The sequence below is a fragment of the Centruroides vittatus genome, unplaced genomic scaffold (assembly GCF_030686945.1).
Source record: "Centruroides vittatus isolate TY-2023 unplaced genomic scaffold, ASM3068694v2 contig_425, whole genome shotgun sequence".
NCBI lineage: Eukaryota > Metazoa > Arthropoda > Arachnida > Scorpiones > Buthidae > Centruroides > Centruroides vittatus.
The window spans coordinates 641,160-661,268 of NW_027122231.1; the positions used below are offsets into that span (position 1 = coordinate 641,160).

The 20,109-nt window shown below is 26.4% G+C and overlaps 1 protein-coding gene across 2 annotated transcripts in view; it reads right to left on the bottom strand.

The window, feature by feature from the left end:
* Window positions 1-20,109, bottom strand: part of LOC136976800 (uncharacterized) — a 59,185-nt gene that overhangs the window by 19,652 nt on the left and 19,424 nt on the right. Inside the window, exons 5-15 of one of the 2 annotated variants that reach the window (XM_067272170.1) lie at window positions 19,839-19,955; window positions 18,376-18,435; window positions 17,298-17,366; window positions 13,919-14,023; window positions 11,658-11,788; window positions 9,961-10,559; window positions 8,014-8,216; window positions 5,391-5,443; window positions 745-817; window positions 627-669; window positions 391-548 (exon numbers count right to left, since the gene is read on the bottom strand). In XM_067272170.1, the coding sequence (XP_067128271.1) occupies window positions 391-548; window positions 627-669; window positions 745-817; window positions 5,391-5,443; window positions 8,014-8,216; window positions 9,961-10,559; window positions 11,658-11,788; window positions 13,919-14,023; window positions 17,298-17,366; window positions 18,376-18,435; window positions 19,839-19,955 (1,611 nt within the window). The remainder of the gene's footprint in view (window positions 1-390; window positions 549-626; window positions 670-744; window positions 818-5,390; window positions 5,444-8,013; window positions 8,217-9,960; window positions 10,560-11,657; window positions 11,789-13,918; window positions 14,024-17,297; window positions 17,367-18,375; window positions 18,436-19,838; window positions 19,956-20,109) is intronic. The other variant, XM_067272171.1, reaches the window with a different exon arrangement.

The following is a 20,109-nucleotide window of genomic DNA, read 5'->3' on the forward strand; positions in this document are numbered from 1 at the left end:
CTTTGATTTGAGATGGGGTCAACCTTTTTTCGTCAGGTATTTTATGACCGCACGAGTCTCAGTCTTCTCCATTTTTGACAAAGCATGTGCACACTGACTATCTGATAAGCTGTTGTGGAAAAACTTTACGACAAATCAAGCGGAAATTCGTATCTTATCTTTAGCAAAGATGACTGAATTATTCCCGCCAAAAATTAAATTGATCGCAGTGCCGCATATAGGCAAGGCCGTGAACTTTCCAAACAGCCCTCGTACAAAGCTTGTAATGGTGTATAATATAAACCTTATTGCTATCAAGCATTAGAAAAATATTGTACTTTTAACATATCATATTTTTGTTTAGTGTTAAAAAAGAATTTATTTTTATGAGTATTAAAATAAAATTCTTACATCTTTATTATGATAGGAAAACAGATTATGATTTTTCAGAACAACCCAACGTTTTGTCCAGCGTGCTCCAGTTAGAAAGCTTTTGTGCATTTTTCGCTTATACAACCAACCCTGACAATCACCTTTACCTAAATCTTTGCAAGAGATACGTCTATTTGCTGCACAAAACAACAGGTATTAAATAAGTATACCAAGAATTCTAAAAATTAAAACAAATTAAAAATTAATTTACATACAAAATTTTCCAGTTACGTGCGATCTTTTTTTCAGTGGAGGAGACTATAATTTAAATAAGTTGTTATTATTTATATGAAAAAAATTTTAATTTATTCAGATTACACAGATTATTTTTACTTGTAATTTTTTAATATCTCTTCCTGGTGAATGGCACTTTTGAGGAACACCTCCAATTATTACCACCTGGTAGCTATAGAAAAATAGTTATTTTGATTAATAAGAACTTGAAAGTTGCTATTTCACTATTTTTTTTAATAAAGAAATAATAAAAATTTAAATTATTAAACGTTTCTATAATTTTGAAGTAATTTATTGAAAACTTTTTTAAGCAATACCTATGTTAAAAAATTAAAAAGCTTTAAAAATTCTAGAACAAATTTCTTTTTAATAAATCAAAATAAGACAATTTTACTTATATATATATATATAATTATTTATATCAAAAAATAAAAATATCAATACGCTAATAAAAATTATTTAAAATTTGTATATTATGAAATAATATTTTTTAAGATTATATATTTATAGAAACAATTAGTTTTTTTTATACTGTATTTCTAAAATATCACAAGTAACAATTTTTTAAAAATCTAATATAACTTAATTTTTATAAAATTTTTATATTTATTTCTGCATGATTTTTAAGGCTTATTTTGATGTATAAACTTTAATCACAATAATATAAAATTTGAAAACATACTTTTTGCTTTTTACATGAATTTTATAACTATTGGTCATAATAAATGAATTTAAATGTATTTTTTTAACAAAATTAAAAATATGACTTATTGTTATATAAAATTTTTTGTTCACAAATCTCTTTAATAACTGATAAAGTAATGTTTTAAAGTATTTTGTACTTTAAATAGTAATGTTTTAAAATATATAGTACATTAGAATAAGAAATTATGAATTTTTAAGTATAATTTTTATATCTTAATCAAATTTCTGCTCAAGAATCTGTCAAAAATCACTAATCCATCTCCTAAATTTAAAGAATTTTTTACTTCCACACATATTTGTAAATTTATTTTATAATCTTATTTTAATAAAGCTTTGTTGGATGGATTACAGAAACAGAATAAGTTAACATTAAAAACTTAAAAATTTGTTTTACCAATAAAACTTGCTATTTTAAAATTCATTACTAATTCAATTTAAGCTACTAATTTGGAAGTTTATTTTACAAATACACAGAAACAGACAGATACTAATACTATCAAAACAGAAACAATGACTAAAAAAAAATAATTTTTAAGTTAAAAACTTATATATTGCATTTAAAAAAATTTTTTTTCTAAAAATGCAAGATATAAACAAACTCATTTTATTTCCTTCCATCCCTCCTCTTATTCATTTATGCCCATTCATGCCACTACACCATTCATGCCATAGCCTATCATGTGCAAAGAATGTGTGACAAAAATCTGTAGTTTGACTTAAAAACAATGTCAAGTAACTACAGACTTTTCATAATAAGTACTGTAATGCATATGATGTTGATATACAAAAGTACTGAATTCATATGTAATTTAAATACTGCCTTAAATTAAGAGAGAAAAATTCCTCTAGCTGATCTTCAATGCTGGAGAAACTATCAGTGGTACAGTAAGACTGCTTAATGAGAGGGATAGGTTTCCTAGATGACAGAGAGCTAAACAAAACAGCGTTAAACGAGGTCATTTTAACACAGAGTAAATAGGGAAAGGGAAACACACGACCAAAAATAAACAGATTTTACTTTAATTTTAAGTTATTTTTATATTAATTTGCATAATAATATATATTAAATAACACATAAATAAATGTACACAGAAATGTAAAGTTCATTTTTTGTGACAAAGCTCCCGATTCTTCTGAAATTCTTGTTTTTTGTGATAAAATCGAGTGGTTTCATTTGTCACTTTTTTTCTTTCGTTAAGCAAGAGATCACAACCTAAATGCCTTGGTCTTACTTTTGCACATTTTTTTCAAAATCTGTATTATTTGCTACAATTTGATCAATGATTTTGGTTATTGTTATCAAACTTTTACTAAGGAAATCTGTAGCAAGTTCTTTGGGTTCTTCATTTTCAGAATCACTATTTTCCAGTTCTACATGAATCCCTTGTTCTGCTTTTCTTGAAGGTCATTGGTAAGGCTCTCACCAGAAACCTGCAGTAATTCCTCAATATCCTAGTCATCTACATCTCCTAGTCTTGCCATATCGATTAGGTTGACTATTTGGTTAAGGACAGGCTCTTCTCGTTAAGAATTCTTAGATACCTCCAGCCATACCTTCTTCCACGCTTCTTCTGTGCATTCATTAGTTAATTCTTGCCAAGCAAAGTCGATATTGTCTATGGCATCCATGATGTTATATTTTTTTTCCAAAATTGCACCAAACAAACATAGATTTAGGGAAAGTACAGCACTATAATGAATTGCCACCTTTTGCTGATTGGTTCATGTTTGGGAATAATCGTATTATATACGAATCAATGAAATTCCGTGATAATTTAAATCACTATAAATTTTGAGCTTTTTTTAAGGCTTTGATCAGACCGCGTTATATCAAATCAGCATTAATTAATCGAGGCAGTGTTAAGCGAAGTCTTACTGTATTTATAACATCAGTAGTATTTACTGTGTTATCCATAACACAATCTCTTCCCCCCACAGTTTGCTTCTTACCCAATGACAAGATGGCCAGCTGCTTGCCAGTTTTGGTTATTAACTTCTGACAAAGCAAAACACTTACAAATGTGTAATCATCATGCAAATTAAATGTGTTGTTGTGGCCTTTCCATGTATCCTTTAATTTAAGTCCAAGTAAGCTCTTTGGGATTCAATATCCAGTGATAAATCACTGGATATTAAATCCCTTTATCACTGGATACTTGAAGAACTTCATGACACACTTCTGGCTATTTTCTCTATCACATTTCACAGTCACTTTTGTACTTTTTACTAATATCAATAACTCAATTTTAATGAGTGATTCATTAATGATTTTGCCTGTGGAAGACAGCCAGTCAATAATGTTCTGCTTCTATCTTAATTTATTTAATCTTTTCTCTAATTAAACACAATAGTAGAGATATTATCTACCACAATGACACTATCCAACTAAAGTTTTGATATTGTACTTTCAAACCACTACAAAAATATTTCTCCATTCATGTCTTTGTGGTTTTCTTTGATTTAAAGAGAAATACTGCCTTCAACTAAACCATTATTATTGCTTATGTAGGAAATAACTGTTCTCTCTTTTCCCTTTTTTAAATCCTTTAAAAAGCCTGTTGTTTGGTTTTTACAGTAGTGTCAATCCTTGCCTTATTTGTGATATAATCACTTGTTCACCCACATCTTGACAAGATAACTGATATTTTAATCATTTTTTTTTTAATATTAACACAAACCCATCAAGTAACATCATCTTCACAATGCAATATCATCTATATCTAATATCATGTTTTTATTGCACCTTTCCTCTTACACAAAACCTTGCATTTTCAATACTTTGTATATTGTTGTTCTCCCTATGTTACATAACTGGAGATAAATTTTAACAGCATTATAGATTTTATCAATACTTGGTAATTCATTCCTATGTAAAAAAATATAAACATGAATGCAAATGGCCATTTTGATGAATTCACCATATACATTCAATACAGGTTCCTTTCTCTATCTTGTCTCATTATGTCATTTGTCTCATTGAAAATATCAGATTTTTCTCTGACAATGAATTAAAAACATGTAGAACAACTTGCTTTTTCACTGCTTTGCAGAGGATTTCCTTGGTGATGTTTAAGGTCAGATATACCAGCTACAATCTTCTCTATAGCACAGTAACAACATCCACAAAACAATGTAATTATCTAAAATATAAAAATATGGTAACTAAAAGTTTATTAAATGCATTTTCAAATACAAGCAATTACTTATTGTGGTGCTGTGTGCAATTTTTTATTTATTTAATTTAAATTATATGCTCTCCACATCAAATTAGTAGTGTCTTGCTCCTGTATGTCATACTTTTCCTGTTAGCAATGGTCATGTATCTAACTCTTTTCAAGGAAAATTTTTGAACTGAAATGATGCGACTTCCTGTTTGCTTCGAAAATTTGTATATAGTTAATTGGGGCCTCTTTCCCCTAAACTTTCCATATCTGGTATTGACATTCATCTATCTAATTCTGTTCTTGAGACTAAGGAAGGACAGACAGACAAACAGATGGACAACAGTGGAAATTTATAGGTCTACAATTTTTTCAAATTGCAGTCCAATAAAAGCCATCATACACTCCATAGTACTGAAAAAATTACAATTCTGTAATAGAGAAAAATATACATTAAACTATAAATATCAAAAATGAAGTAACTTTTATTCTACAAGCCACATATTTAAAATGGGTAGTTCATTATTTTGACTGACTCATTCCTCTCCTTATTGCAGCAGAAACAGCTTCTGTATTCATATTTCTTCTGTATTGTATCCAAACTGTAAAATTTAAATACTGCTTTGTGTTTGAGAGAAGGAGATAGTTTCAAATAAAGAACTAATTTATATTGTAATCAAATACTCCAAAAGCTGTTTGTAGTTTTGTAACCAATGAGAGAGAATGGCTACGTGAATTTATTTACAGATGGAATGAAGTAATGGTGATAAATTTTTTTTTTAATAATATAGCAAAATATAATGAAACATCTGATAAAATCATGCAGCTTTTAAAGTCAAACAAAATTTGTTGATATATTTTTAAAATTTATACACTTGCCTCTTCATTCCATTTACATTGGCAGCTTCACCTCCATCATCCACTTTCTCTTCCTAAATATATAACACAATTTATTATTCTTAATTAGTTTAATAGTAATTTCTTTTCTGATTAATATTATTATTGAAATTAATTTTACATGTAAAATTTCCTTAATCTAAATGTTAATTGCATATACAATAACTAGATCATAAGTATTCTTCATTAAGTTTATCATCTAAAATAGTTTCATTACTTAATGAAAATATGAAATTGCTTACTGTTTCTATAATCTGTTTCAAATAAGTTTTCATGTAATGCAAGCAAAAGAATTTGCCGTCTGATTAATCTAATTTATGAAGCGGAATCAGTCACACATTGTCAGCTGACACAAGTCACTGTGTGATTGATTCCTCCTCATAACAATTTCAATAATGGGTACGTTCGTAAAGTCAAATGAGTTAAACGAGAATGACGTCATCGTTATTTTTATTTTGTTAGACTTTTCGAATGGTTCATTTATAACTAAATGGCTATTTCTAAAATCGAAGATATGAATGTCGCTAGTGCAGCCTTATCCGAAACATTTTTCTTACATTGCTTCGGGTGGACAGTTATTTCAATCATTTCACCTTTTAATTCACAATTTAAACACTCGAGTAGATTTAGAAACATCGATATCGTTGGGTGCCATTTTCTTAACAAAGTAAACTAACTCTTTCCTTTGTGAGCTTCATTAGAGTTTAGTTTGAAACATCATCACTGCAGAGCATGCACACTGAGCAAGACTACTACTTTTTGAATGATTCATTACTAACACATTTAACTCGTTTGACTTTACAAACATGCCCAATGTTTGTTATAAAGTACAGGATAAAGGAAAATCCCTGCATAAATAAAATTTTATTTACCTAAAAAAAATGCAAATTATCTTTAGAGTTTAGTACAACCATATTTGAGACATTAATATGTGTAACACAAATTAAACTATATCTTTTCTCATTGATAAAAATCACACTTTTCATCCACATTATTATTTTTATAATAAAATATTATTATATATTATATATAACTTTTATAAATAAAAGTTGTTACTCATACACAAACCCCTCTGCAAAATTTCAGAAATTTTTGACAAAAGCACAGGTGCTTAAGCTTCAAACAAGGTGAACAAATTTCTGCCCCATCCCCCACAAAATCATCCTTACATATGGAAAAAATTTCAAATTTGTTTTGCATTTCTTAACATTTCAAGATGTCCTGGGTCAAAAAATGTAAAAATCTTGGAAATCATTTTTGACCGATTATATACTTTCTCTGTTATAATAGCTAGGAAAGTAAAAGAGCCAGTCATAATAGTCTATGTAAATATTTAGCACTTTTCCCATTTTATTTTAGTGTGTGAAGTTTTCTTAAAATTTACAGACCAGAGCCTCCAGTCCAATCTCCTCTGCCAGACATTTAAATATGATATAACCATCCTCGGTTAAATATGGTGCTGACCGGGGATGCCTTCAGTGCCCTCATCCTATAAACTCCTACTCATGGCCCTCAGCCAACCATTCAGTAACCCAATGTAATCCAGTGGTTGTTTGGCTTTACAAATTTATCAGATTCTGTGACATTTGTTTATATAAATCTAACATTATCATTTGCCTTAATAAATATTATATAATTAAGAAAATTCAACTTAATTAATTTTATTAAAAGTATTAAATGTATGTGAAATTTATCATAACTGCTAAATATTGTCTAACAATGTCAAATTGTATATAATATACTCAAACATTCTAATGTCATCATTATTTGAATTTTTATCATTCAATAATTCTCAAAAACTTCATATAAAAAATTTCTTTCTGCTTCTACACTATAATATTGACACTGACATCTTTTTATGCTTTAGAATAGTTGAAAATATGCAAAGATGAAAACCTGTCTTTAAAAATAATTAACATTAAAAAAGTGACTTCTTGAGGTGTGTTGATGTGTTTTTATTAAACTTCAATTACTATGTTATAAATAAATAAATATATTTATAGTAAATTACTTTTCCGATTAGAAGAAATTATATCTACATATGTTTATTAAAATTCAAATTATGTATCAAAATCTTTATAAAAGTGTTAGTAAAGCAAAGCAAAAGCATTATTATTATACAGGGTGATTCAAAAGTAGTGGATAAAAAGTTTAAATTGAAAAATTGATCACCCCATAAAGTAAAAATGTTAGTTATTAGGATAATTGAGTTTCAGAGAAAGATCTTTATTCTAAATCAGGTTTACATATGGATATCATCATTTGAAACTTGCATAGATAGTGAAGGCAATCACTTTGAGCATCTCTTGTAAATTTAATTTTTTTCAAGTGTTAGTTAACTAAATGCAACCTATTTCTAAACTAATAAACAGTGAACTGTAGTAGTTTACTACTTACTGCTGAAATAGTAAACTAGTTTCAAATAAAGATTTTTCTCTGTAACTTGGGAGAACTAGAAAGTATATATTAACACTTTTTACTGTAAATTGAAGAATTGATCATCCTATGAAGTTTTATCTACCAATTTTGAATCACAATGTATATGCATATTTAATTATTATTCAAAATTAATAATGTTATTTTGATTAAGCAAGTAGCCATGCACCTCATTTAGTAATAGTGGACTTAATAGTGGGGAAACCTTTGTAAGAACTGGCTGATCCACTGTTGAAGAAGAAGCTATTTCATTTTCAACTTCTTGAATACTTGGTCTTCTTCCATGAAAAACAGTATCATGACCTTCCCATGGGCCAGTTAGAAGATTCTTTTTTCCTTCTGTACTTTGCAATTCATTTGATAACTCCAATTCTTAAATTTAAAAAATAATAATAATTAATTCCAAATTATCAGTTTTTTAGTTAACTTAACATCAAACTATGAATTTCAAAAACAAAAAAGTTTTAAAAATATTCTTTATCAGAAATAAATCCAAATAATAATTTAAAATACAATTTATTCTATATCCAACTTGTTTAGATCCAAATCAATTCCACATGCTAACCAAAAAATAAAGGCAAAGGTTTAGAAATCAGATTAGTTCTCATAAAAATCACAGTACATAAATATTTCCATAAGAATAAATACAAGCAAAAAATAACAAAAATAATGAATACAGAACTTCAAAATAAAATCTATAATAAATTCATGAGCTACACATATTTAATTTATACTTTTGGTATTTAAAACTGATCACAGACTGATTTGTAAACCATCGTCAGACTATATAAAGTTCCATTCTAATCATCAATGATCAGCCACTGAACAACTGTCTAACAAGGCCTGTAGGAAGAAGAAATCACATTAATATATACAAGAACTGTTTAATAAGCAAATTAGGAATAATATTTAAGAATTAAGAATAGAACTATTTTTAAGATGAGATAATCTAATAAAAAATTATTCACAATAAGTAGCAATGTACTGAACACCACATACATATAATCTTTCTTCAGAGAGTGATCATGATATGAGTTAACATTTCAGAAAAGAATAGATGCTTGGTTTGGAAAAAACATTCCATGAAAAATATTCTATTATTAACAGGTATTTTTTACTATTATTGCCCTCCTAAAATCTGGAAATATATTTCTTGAGACAAAACGTTTATGGTCAGTATTCAAAATCAATCATTAACACAAAAAATTATGAACAGTAAATAATTAAAATTACTAATGTTGCTCTTTGCAAAAGATGCTCATTAATGTCAGAATCAATTGGTCATATTATTGTCAATTGTTTCATTTTAAGCAGAATGGAAAGTCTTGAAGAACAATTCCATGGTCAAAAATTCTTTGGAAATTTAGTTTTCCTATTTTGCTGGCTCCTTATTGTAAATTCCATGAGAATGTTAGAAAATGATTAATATATACTTTATTAGGATAAACCTATTCTAACAGATATAATTGTATACAATAGTTGACCTAACATCATTTGATTTAATAATTGGCATTTGCAATTTCACTCTCAGAATCTGAGAAAATAACCAAATATCAAAACATGAAAGAATAAATTCAATAAATTCATGATCTTAAAACATAAAATCTACAGTTTACCATAAGCAGAAAGTTGCAATTTTTTAGATCTATCATTTAATATGAAAATTTAGTTAAGATTCACTTATGTAACAATAATAATTAATAATTCATTTACAAATAAACTAACACTGTATTTTCAGAACCATAGAAAAATTCAAAAATGCTTTAGTACTTTTGAGCTAAACAGCTCATCTTCAGACACAAGAAAGAAAAAAAAAATTTAAATTTGAACATATCCTCAAAATTCAGATAATTTGAAAAATGACAATGATTAAGAACACTAAGACTTGAAGTTTAACCATTTAACCATTAACCAATTAACCATTTTCAAATTATTGGAATTTTTCTGTACTCCTAAAGAAAACAGTGTGGAATAAATGAGAGGCTGAATCATCATCATCATCATCTGGCACATCTCTGCAAATCCATAGGTACTTTATGCGTATTAATAATTCATTTAATTCCTATTTTTCATTTTTATATAAAAAATAAAATAAATTTATAAAATTCATACTAACTTTCAGTTTTCTGTGATTTCTTTTCAGAATTATCTTCTTTAACTGAAATTTTATCAACAGTTCCTAACTTTCTTAAACTTTTATTTTCTAATATAGTATATTCTTCTTCATGTAATGGAATTATGATATTAGATACTTTTAATCCATCACTTAATGTTGAAGACACTGATGTCACAGAACTACTTTTACTAATTAAATTTTCATTTTCATTTTTATCAAAATCCTTTTCATTGTGCACATTTTCTCCATTTGGTACTTTATCACAATAATCTTCTGACCCATCAGATTTAATCACTTCCAATTTCTGAGATTTTAAACTACTTTCTGAAATTTTATGCTTAGAAGGATCATGAGAGATACTTCTTCCAATAACTTCTTTCTTACAGGATTTTGAACCAACAGGTAATACTAGCTCTTCAATGCTTACAGGAGGACGTTTTACAGTAGGTGAAGCCCCACTCACAGTTGCTCGTCTTTGAACCGTTGCTCGAGATCTTCCTGGAAAAATATGATAACGAACAGCACTAATAGATGTTTCATCATTAGGTGTCACATAATCAGGAAGAAAGGCTGAATCATCATCATCATCTGGCACATCTCTGGAAAAATTAAATAATACAGATATCCAATTTACTTCTATCTCCTACAGATTGAAGATAGCAATAAATGATTAACAATTGCTATTTAGTATAAAAATTTAATTATCTCTAATAAATAAGATACATTTTGTAAAAATGGACATTTGTATTGCTTGTAATTAACATAAAAGTTAAAGGACATAGATGCCTTCAGTATTGCATTTACGAAAAAAATAAATTCTAAATATATTAAATGAAAAGTGCTTACAAGGGACGACAAACAATAAATTGGATTCAATTTACTACATATCTATCAATATTATAGATATACAAGTAGAATATACAGTATTTTTTTTTAAATGTCTGATGACACTCAAATATATGAAGCAAAAGCAGTTAAATAATCTTATTCTTTTATATCATTATTTATAATATTGGTAAATTGTGCATTTCATATAATTAAGTAATCAGACATTCTTTCAATGAATATCATTAAAAATGTTTATTAATAAACAATCTATTGTATATATATAAACACCACTAAGCCCGATGTATTAATAATAAATCAAATGATAATTAATCAGGCTAGTTTTTGCTACTATTAATAATTAGATATTAAGTAATTTTTTATCTAATTATTAATAGTAGCAAAAAATAGCTTGATTAATTCTGGCAATCATTTGGTTTACAATCTATTGTATTAACTGAAAAGAAAAATTATTAGAGAAATCATGATGATTTAGAAAGAACAAAGAACATAAAAAAATATAAATTATGTTGGAAAGATGAAAAATAAAAAACAAATTTAACAGATTTAATTAAAAAAAACTGTAAATGGAAATTTACAAACAAAAAAAAAATAGTGTTAAACCATCAGAAAATCTTAATGGTTAATTATAACTGGCAAAAGTAATTTGCTTTCAAAAAATAAATTATACATGTCTTTAATGATCAAAAATCATTTGAGAGAACAATATTGTTTCATATTAAATGTAATATGTTCTATAGTAAGTTCATTTAAAATAGTAAGTGTTTACTACAGTCCAGTTTAAATAACTATATATATATATGTACACTATAAAATAAAAATAATATGAAAAATAATATCAAACTATGTACTGTGTATTTGATTCTTCTAAGTTGGATGAATATTCTTGTATATGTAAAGATGAATTTCCTTCTGACCATTTGTGCACTTTTCCAAATGCAGATTTTTTAGATGGAATTCGATATGGTCTTAAAACTATAACCTGAAATTTTATTAAAAAATTTACAATGTAATTAACTTTTGCTATAGTTGAAATAATATAATTTATTAGAAATTAATGTTTAATATACATTTTAATAAACTAATTTTAAATATTTAGCAGAAAATAAAATTTCTGTATTATTAACATATATTTGGAGAAAACACAATAAACTGAATACAGTGGGTGATCGGTTAATGAACAAATTGAATAACAAACACTTTTGCGAAAGATTTTTATGTTTGGATAACGAACACCTCACAGAACAAACACAAGAAGCGACGTAAAATAATGAATACCGATTGGCCTTCCCTTGTCTTCAGGCAACAATTCGAAACTTTTTGGAGTGTGGGAGACGTTGACATTGACGCTCAACCCGGTATATACTGATCAGATAGTATTCCTCTGAACTTTGAAACTCTCCCTTGTAATTCCAGCCTTTTATTTTTCTAACAGAAACAATATTTTTGTAGTATTCGCAAGACTGTCAAGTGGGTATTCATTAAGTTTTGTGCGGGTTTTTCTTTTCAAGGTGAGAGTATAATAGCAAAGTGAGTGGGCAGAAGATGCCTAACGTTGCTGGGCAGTACGGCTTGAACAGGTCTACAGTAGGCCGCAGTTTAATCTTATTTAAGAAAGATACAGTATAATCAAGAAGACTCAAGCAGCTAAAGGAATAACAAAAATCACATCTGAGAAATAAAGAACACTGAAGAGCTCATAATGGAACCTAAAATGAATCAGACAACAGAAGGACGTCAAGAACTCTTGAATGAAGAACACCAAGAAACTCGGCGAGATGTGTTTTTTTTTTTTTTTCTGAAAAAGAGGATTAATGCTGATATCTGCTATTAAACATCTTTTGAAAAAGTAGGATATTGTCAGAACAACGGTCATAGAATGGCATCCAAACCAGGTTGAGGCTTGGGAATTTCTACAATTACAATACTATTAATTACTTCTGAAAAATCCTGAAGAAGAGAGAAAAGCAATTGACATTAGACAGATTGTTTACCCCCTCAAACGAAAAAAGCATGACTAATAAAAATGCAAGACTGTGTATATATGTATTTTTATTATTACATATAAACATAGTAAGAAAGTATATATTTTTTATTTTTGGGGGTCTCCAGAACAAATTAATTAAATTCCCAATAAAACCTATGGTAAGTCAATAATTGGTTAATGAACAATTCGGATAACAAACAAAGTCTTGGAACGAATTATGTTCGTTAACCAATCACCCACTGTATTCTGATTTTGTATGCTATTCTGATCATCTGTCATGTATATTTAAAATTTGATAAAAAATAAAAAAAACTTGAAATTTATGATTTCAAAGTTTTACATATTTTAATGATAATAAATTATGAAAAGAAAACTGTGTTATGGTAGTACTATTAATTTTTAGAATCAATTAAATCTCTTTTATTTTAATTTACATCATCAATAGTATCATCAAAGAACTTTTACATCAATTAAAAGTATCATTTATTCTGAACTTTTTGGATAAATTTTCTATTTTTATCTAGATAATATAATAAATTTTATAGCATGTATGAAATTATGGAAAGTAAAAAATAACATAATTAAATATATTTAATTAAAAAACATAATTTATAAAAATAAATATTTTAAAAGGTTATTTTAATATTAGACTGGAATCTGCAGCAACAATCATCTTTGCAAGATACTGTAGGCGTAATTTAAATGTATTCCTGAATACAGTGTTCTATATGACTGTTTTAGTTGTATGTCCTTTTACAATGTATAACAGACCATAAGTAGTTAAAAATTGTATTTTTTCCTGTATCAAGAATAATTTTCTAATTGAAAACAAACAGAATTACTTATATACATCTATCTAAAATGATGATGATTTTATGGTTGACTAATTTCATAATATTAATCCATTCTTAAATAACAGTGTTAGCTTATAGTCCAAAAGTAATTATTAAATAAATTCCTGTATGATTTTCACCAACTAGAAAAAAAATGTATACATAGGATTGGAAAATTTCTATATAAGTGATTACCATTTTAAAAAGGGGAAAAACATACTGACTGCATAATTTTTTAATATTTTAAAATTACATTAATTTAAATTTAAAATAATACAAAATACAAAAATACCTGGCCTAAAATATTTGTATGTCTTGGCCTTTTTTTAAGTGTCAAATAAACTTCTGTTGGATGTTCTCTCATTGCATAAACTAATTTTTTCAGTTGCCAACCAACCTGTTGAAAACGAAAGCATCTTGAATATTGATGTAAAAACAATAGCAATAAAATACTGTAATACTGATAAAACACTGATTAATCAATTCAAAATTTCTGTTCATTAACTCATAAGATCAATTATTTTAAGATGAATGAAAATCAAATCATATACTTATCAATTATTTAGAAAAATCATAAAGAATTTATATAATTTATTCATTTAGAACTTAATTGTCCTTAAAACTACTTTTGTTATTTTAATTCTTTTAAATAAATTTATATTTCTTTTACAAGTTATTAATCATTATATTCAATGAAAAAAATTATAAAAACATTTCATTTATTATTATTATATATACAGGGTGTCCCATAAATTTGTAAATAGTTTAAAAATTCATAAAAAATTGAAAGAATTGGTATATTTGAATGCAGTTTGCATAAAAGTTATTCTCACAAAGGAGGATTTTTTTGGGTAGAGAAAAAGGAAATAGTTCATATTTTTGTCGACAGATGGCAATGAATGCAGGAAATTTACTGGAATTGTGCAAATCTGAGTCTTATAAAATGCAGGGTGTACGATTAACAGCTCATTTCTGAATTTTCCTGTTACTGGCGCTGACATATAGTTTTCATTATGATGTTGACATTGGTGGATAAAGCACTATTAATTAAGTTGTTTTATCTCAGCCATGAACTGCCAGCTGAAACTTTACAAAGGTTTAGGACACAAAAGAGAATGAAGAAAGGTTCAAATCCAATCACTTCTGCCAGACTGGTTTCCCTAATAAGAAATTTCAAAGAAATGGGAAGTTAGGATGTAAATCGCCCAGGTAATGGTGCATCACGTTTATCAGAGGTCCGTACTTTCAATGTGGCTTCGATGGACCTGAACCTTTCTTCATTCTCTTCTGTGTCCTAAACCTTCGTAAAGTTTCAACTGACGATTCGTGGCTGAGATAAAACAACTTCACCAATAGTGCTTTATCCACCAATGTCAACATCATAATGAAAACCATATGTCAGCAGCCAGTAACAGGAAAATTCAGAAATGAGCTGTTAATCGTACACCCTGCATTTTATAAGACTCAGATTTGCACAATTCCAAACAAACATCAAACAAAAAAACTGGAGGAATGTACTTCATCTAACGTAACCTTAATTGTTCCAGTTAATCAAGTTCATACTTGTTCAAACATTTTCAACCCAACTCTGGGTCATCTTCAGGAAATCGTTGTAATAAAATAAACCAACGTGCGGAATTGGAACGTTCAAATCGAATCCAGTCCGATTCAAATTACTATCAAACGGTTAAGCTTGCTAATGGAATGATTCTCTCGTGCTATGACGACAATATGGCATTGAGAAGATCTTGGTGTAAATTTGCTGCATAATCATTAAATTAATGTCTTACGACTCAATTACTGGGTGTTTTCCCCCTCATAACAGTATTTCCATGCTTGTGATATGCTAGCTGCATCTTTATAGTTAATGCACATGTTTTTTAATCCAGCTTTGTAGAGTTAATGCACATGTTTTTATAATCCAGCTTTAATCCATGAGTTGGGGAGTCAAAAACATTTGAACATAGTATGACGTGATTAACTGGAACAATTAAGGTTATGTTAGATGTTGCACAATTCCAGTGATTCTATTGCATTCAGCACCCTCTATCGACAAAACTTTGAACTATTTTCTTTTTCTCTACTCAAAAAAAATCCCCCTTTGTATGAATAACTTTTACACAAACCACATTCAAATATACCAATTCTTTCAACTTTTATGAATTTTTAAACTATTTACAAATTTATGGGACACCCTGTATATGATAGTTCTAGTTTTGTACTTATGAATCATTATAGTATATACAAGAACAACTTTTGTCCCTAGTTACCATTTATTTGTAACATGTACCTAATATCTCACAAATTAAATGTATGAAGTATAAAAATTTCATTAGAATCAAAAATAACTTTCATTAGTATTTTCTTCATAAGAAGGAAGATAAATTTCTTCTACAATTATTTGCTGATATTATAATGAAAATTGAAAGATTTTCCTTTTAGTAAAATTATATTTTATTTTCATTTTTAAAAATAACTTTATTTTTATTATTTAATATTTACTACTATACCAGAATTTTTACAAATTGGATATATTCATATTTTTATGATATTTTTAATTATTTGAAGTAAAATTACTTTTTGAACAGAATAATAATTAAATAGAGTGACTTTTAACAGACAAAAAGAACTATCATTAATTATACAGCTTTTTTGTGACATTTTATCATAGAAAATTTTCCAAAAGACAGACAATAATTCAAAACTCATCTCTTCACATTTTATTAAAAACTATATTTTGAATATTTTTGATATAATGTAATTTTCGTTTATAATACAGTTTCATATCTTTATAATTCAGAAATTAGCAGCATATTATCTTGAGAAATTAGACAGCAATATAAAGTTTTACAGATGAATAATATATTTTTGAAATAAAGATATAAATATTTTCAATCCTGATTCAATTACACAGCTGATATTTAAAAATGTTCTGTAGGATGGTATTTTATTTTATGAGCATTTATCTATGTTAAACTGTTGCTTCACAGAACATAAAAATACTAGACTTTCCTGGAAGCATATTGGAAATCCTCTTTCCTCTAGACCAGCATTTCTCAACCTTTTTAAACTCAAGAACCACTAAAATGTCTGAAAAAATTATACGGATCACTAAGTTATGTAAGCCTAATATTTTTTGTAAATCTGTATGGGTATTACCAACATTTGAAAAAACTATGCCATTTATAACATAATAATTATAAAAGCATGTTTTGAATACTCATGGAAACATAATTAATTAAATTGGAAGAAAACTATTAAAAGTGAATCATCATTGAATAGAGTTTTAATCATTATTAGTTTAAGTCTGCATGCAAATTACTTGTCCCATCATTGTGGACCACAGGTTGAGAAACACTGTGCTAGACCATTTACATTTTTGATATAAGTCTACTTTCACTCATATAGTTTATGTTAATGAATCAATAAAGATTATATATAAAACTACATTAACTCTGCTTCTGTAGATTTCTATACAAAATCTCTAATATAATTATGAACAATTTACAAATCATGATATTGCAATAAATTAAAAATGTAATACTTAAAATATTTATGCAAAATTAATAGACCAAGCAAATAAGCTTCTTAAAAACCAATTTTTTATTTAAAATTTTAATATTATGTTTATTCAATCAATCATTTATAATGTATTTATAATATTTACTTACTACAGTTTGATAATTAACCTGGACAATTTCATCCCCAATATCTACTTTTCCACAACGATCAGCTGGACTCTGAAAATAATTTAAAAATTTAAGAATAAATATTTCTAACACTACTAAACAAAGATCAAAATGTTTTATAATGGTAAGTATGTGAGTATTAATTAAAAAGTTATAATGAAAGTATTAATTAATTAATACTTTCATAACTGTATGAAGATGAACTATTCATAATCAAGTAAATTTAGCATAAAACTTCATATTCAAGAACTACACCTAAAATAATAAACATCTGCATCATTGAATATGATAGTATATTAAGTATTTTATGAAAAACCATTTTCTTTATTCAGCATTTACAATACATTTTAATGATATAGTTTATTTCAAAGAATTATTATCTAACTATCATACTGCTTTTTAAATAACTCTTTGAAAAATTAAATTGTAACAAAACCTTATTCAAAATAATGGATTATATAAACATTCCACCTAAGTTATAATCAAAGAGAAGATAAATAAATCAAGAAACCATCAAACAGGCTAGAAGTGATTAGAACAATGACAATTTGAAGAGTAAATTTGATGAAACATTAGTTAAATGACTTGATAATATAGTGTTTTTATAGACTTTAATTTTGATCAGAATTCCATAATATAAAACTAATAATGATATAAATAATGGTAGGCTCTTGGTAACATTGTCTAAATGAATTTACTTGAATTAAATTATTAATATCCATTTATAAAATTTAAATCAATCACCAAAAAAAGCTTATACTATTAATTTTTAAACTTCAGAAAAAATAAAAAAAAACAATGTTTGCAAAATAAAATAATGCTCATTCTTGAGCTAATTTTGAGGGATATTCTTTTATGTCTATTTTAATAAATTTTTAATTTTTACAGAATAGAAAAAATAATAAATTCATTAGTCCCAAATAAAATAGAAATCTGAGTTTTGCATCAGGTGAGGAAAACAGATATCAATGTTTCAACATTTTTGCTGAGATGCAGATTCTATACTATTCATAGATATATATATATATAAATTTAAAAAAATTCATGAAATATATATTACCTGAAACTTTACACCACCAACTATATGAACACCAGAATAAGAAGAGTGTAAATGTATTCCCTAAAATGCAAAAACTTACTTTAATAATTAAAAAATTCAAATCTTATAGAATCATTAACACATAATTCAACATTACTAATAACTTATTTTCCAATAAAACAAAATTAATTTTTTAAAGTATACAACTACAAAACTATCTTAACGTTTTCACAGTTTGATTTAAATAATCATTTTGTTTATATATAAGTATATAGAAGACATGGGCAAATGCAGCTCTTTTTGAGTTACATGCGGCTCTTGCTGAAAGTGTTAATTTCTGTTTTTTATTATTATTTTAACAATTTTATTTTTTATAATTTTATGAAAATATGTTTATTAAAAAAATTCAATAGTTGTTTTACATTATATTTATATTATATAATAAAATCACACGCCTTATACTATCCACCACGACAGTACAGAACTGCGGCTCCCATGCGTTTTGCAAAACCTACATTTCAGCTCCCACTGAACTCTTGCTTGCCCACCCCTGGTATATAGCATCTATATACTTATTATCCTTCCTCAGTTGCCTGAAAAAACTCCATTGGAATAAACCAGAAACATTAGCAGAAACTTAGACCAAATTATTTCATATATATAAAATAATTTCGTTAAGTAGAAATAATTTTTGTATTAATGAACCAAACAAAAAATAATAATAAAAATGATATAAATATTAATAATCAAATCTTATCTATTTTATTTAAAAAGTAGAAAATATAATGTATTTTCTTCAGAAAACAAATATTCGGATATAATTTTTTAAAATTTGTTCATTACAAAAAATTGAAAAAGATTTAATGACAATCTCTTATTTTATAAGTATAATAATTTTATTAAAAATTGCAATTATAAAAAAGCTTAAAAATTATTTTACAATCAAGCATTATTTACAGTTTGGATTGCAATATCAATTTAATTAATGTAATTGAAATTTTTATATTCAATTTATCATTATTTAATTTAAAATAATAAACTATTTGTAAGAATCAATTATTCCAATAAAATATAAGACACAAGTAACATATCATTTTACCCCATGAGAAAACAGAGTTTCACAGATGTCAAATAACTACTCAATTATAAAAAAAGGAAGTGAATTAATATTGACTTACACATCTGTTATTTCAGAAACAAATCTGACAACTTAATTAAAGTTGTACAATTCAAATACTTTTATAATTAATATAATTATAATGATACAAATATAGAAAACATTTTTATAAAATATTTCTATATTTAATTTCTACAAAAATTTGATAGTTTCAAATCATTTAAAATATTAACATTTAAAGAAAGTTAATGATGTGATTAAAATATTTTTTATATTAAAATTTTAAAAATCATTTTTTAAACTTTCTTGTTGAAAAATTTTGATATATACCAATAATTTATATATAGATTAAATCACAGTAACATACCAATTCTTCTTCTGGTTTTTTCTTAACAGTTGCAACATCTAATGATGCAGGCTGAATAATTAAAGAATCACTGAATTCTTGTACTACTTTATCACATAGATTAGCCAAGTTAAGACACTATATAAAATAATAATGTTATATTGTTAAAACTATTTTACTGTATTTCATATATTTATTTATTTATTTAATTTTAATAAAACAAAATTGCAGAATAAAAATATATTGTAGAATCATTTACTATAAATCATAATTTATATTTTCTAATGTAATT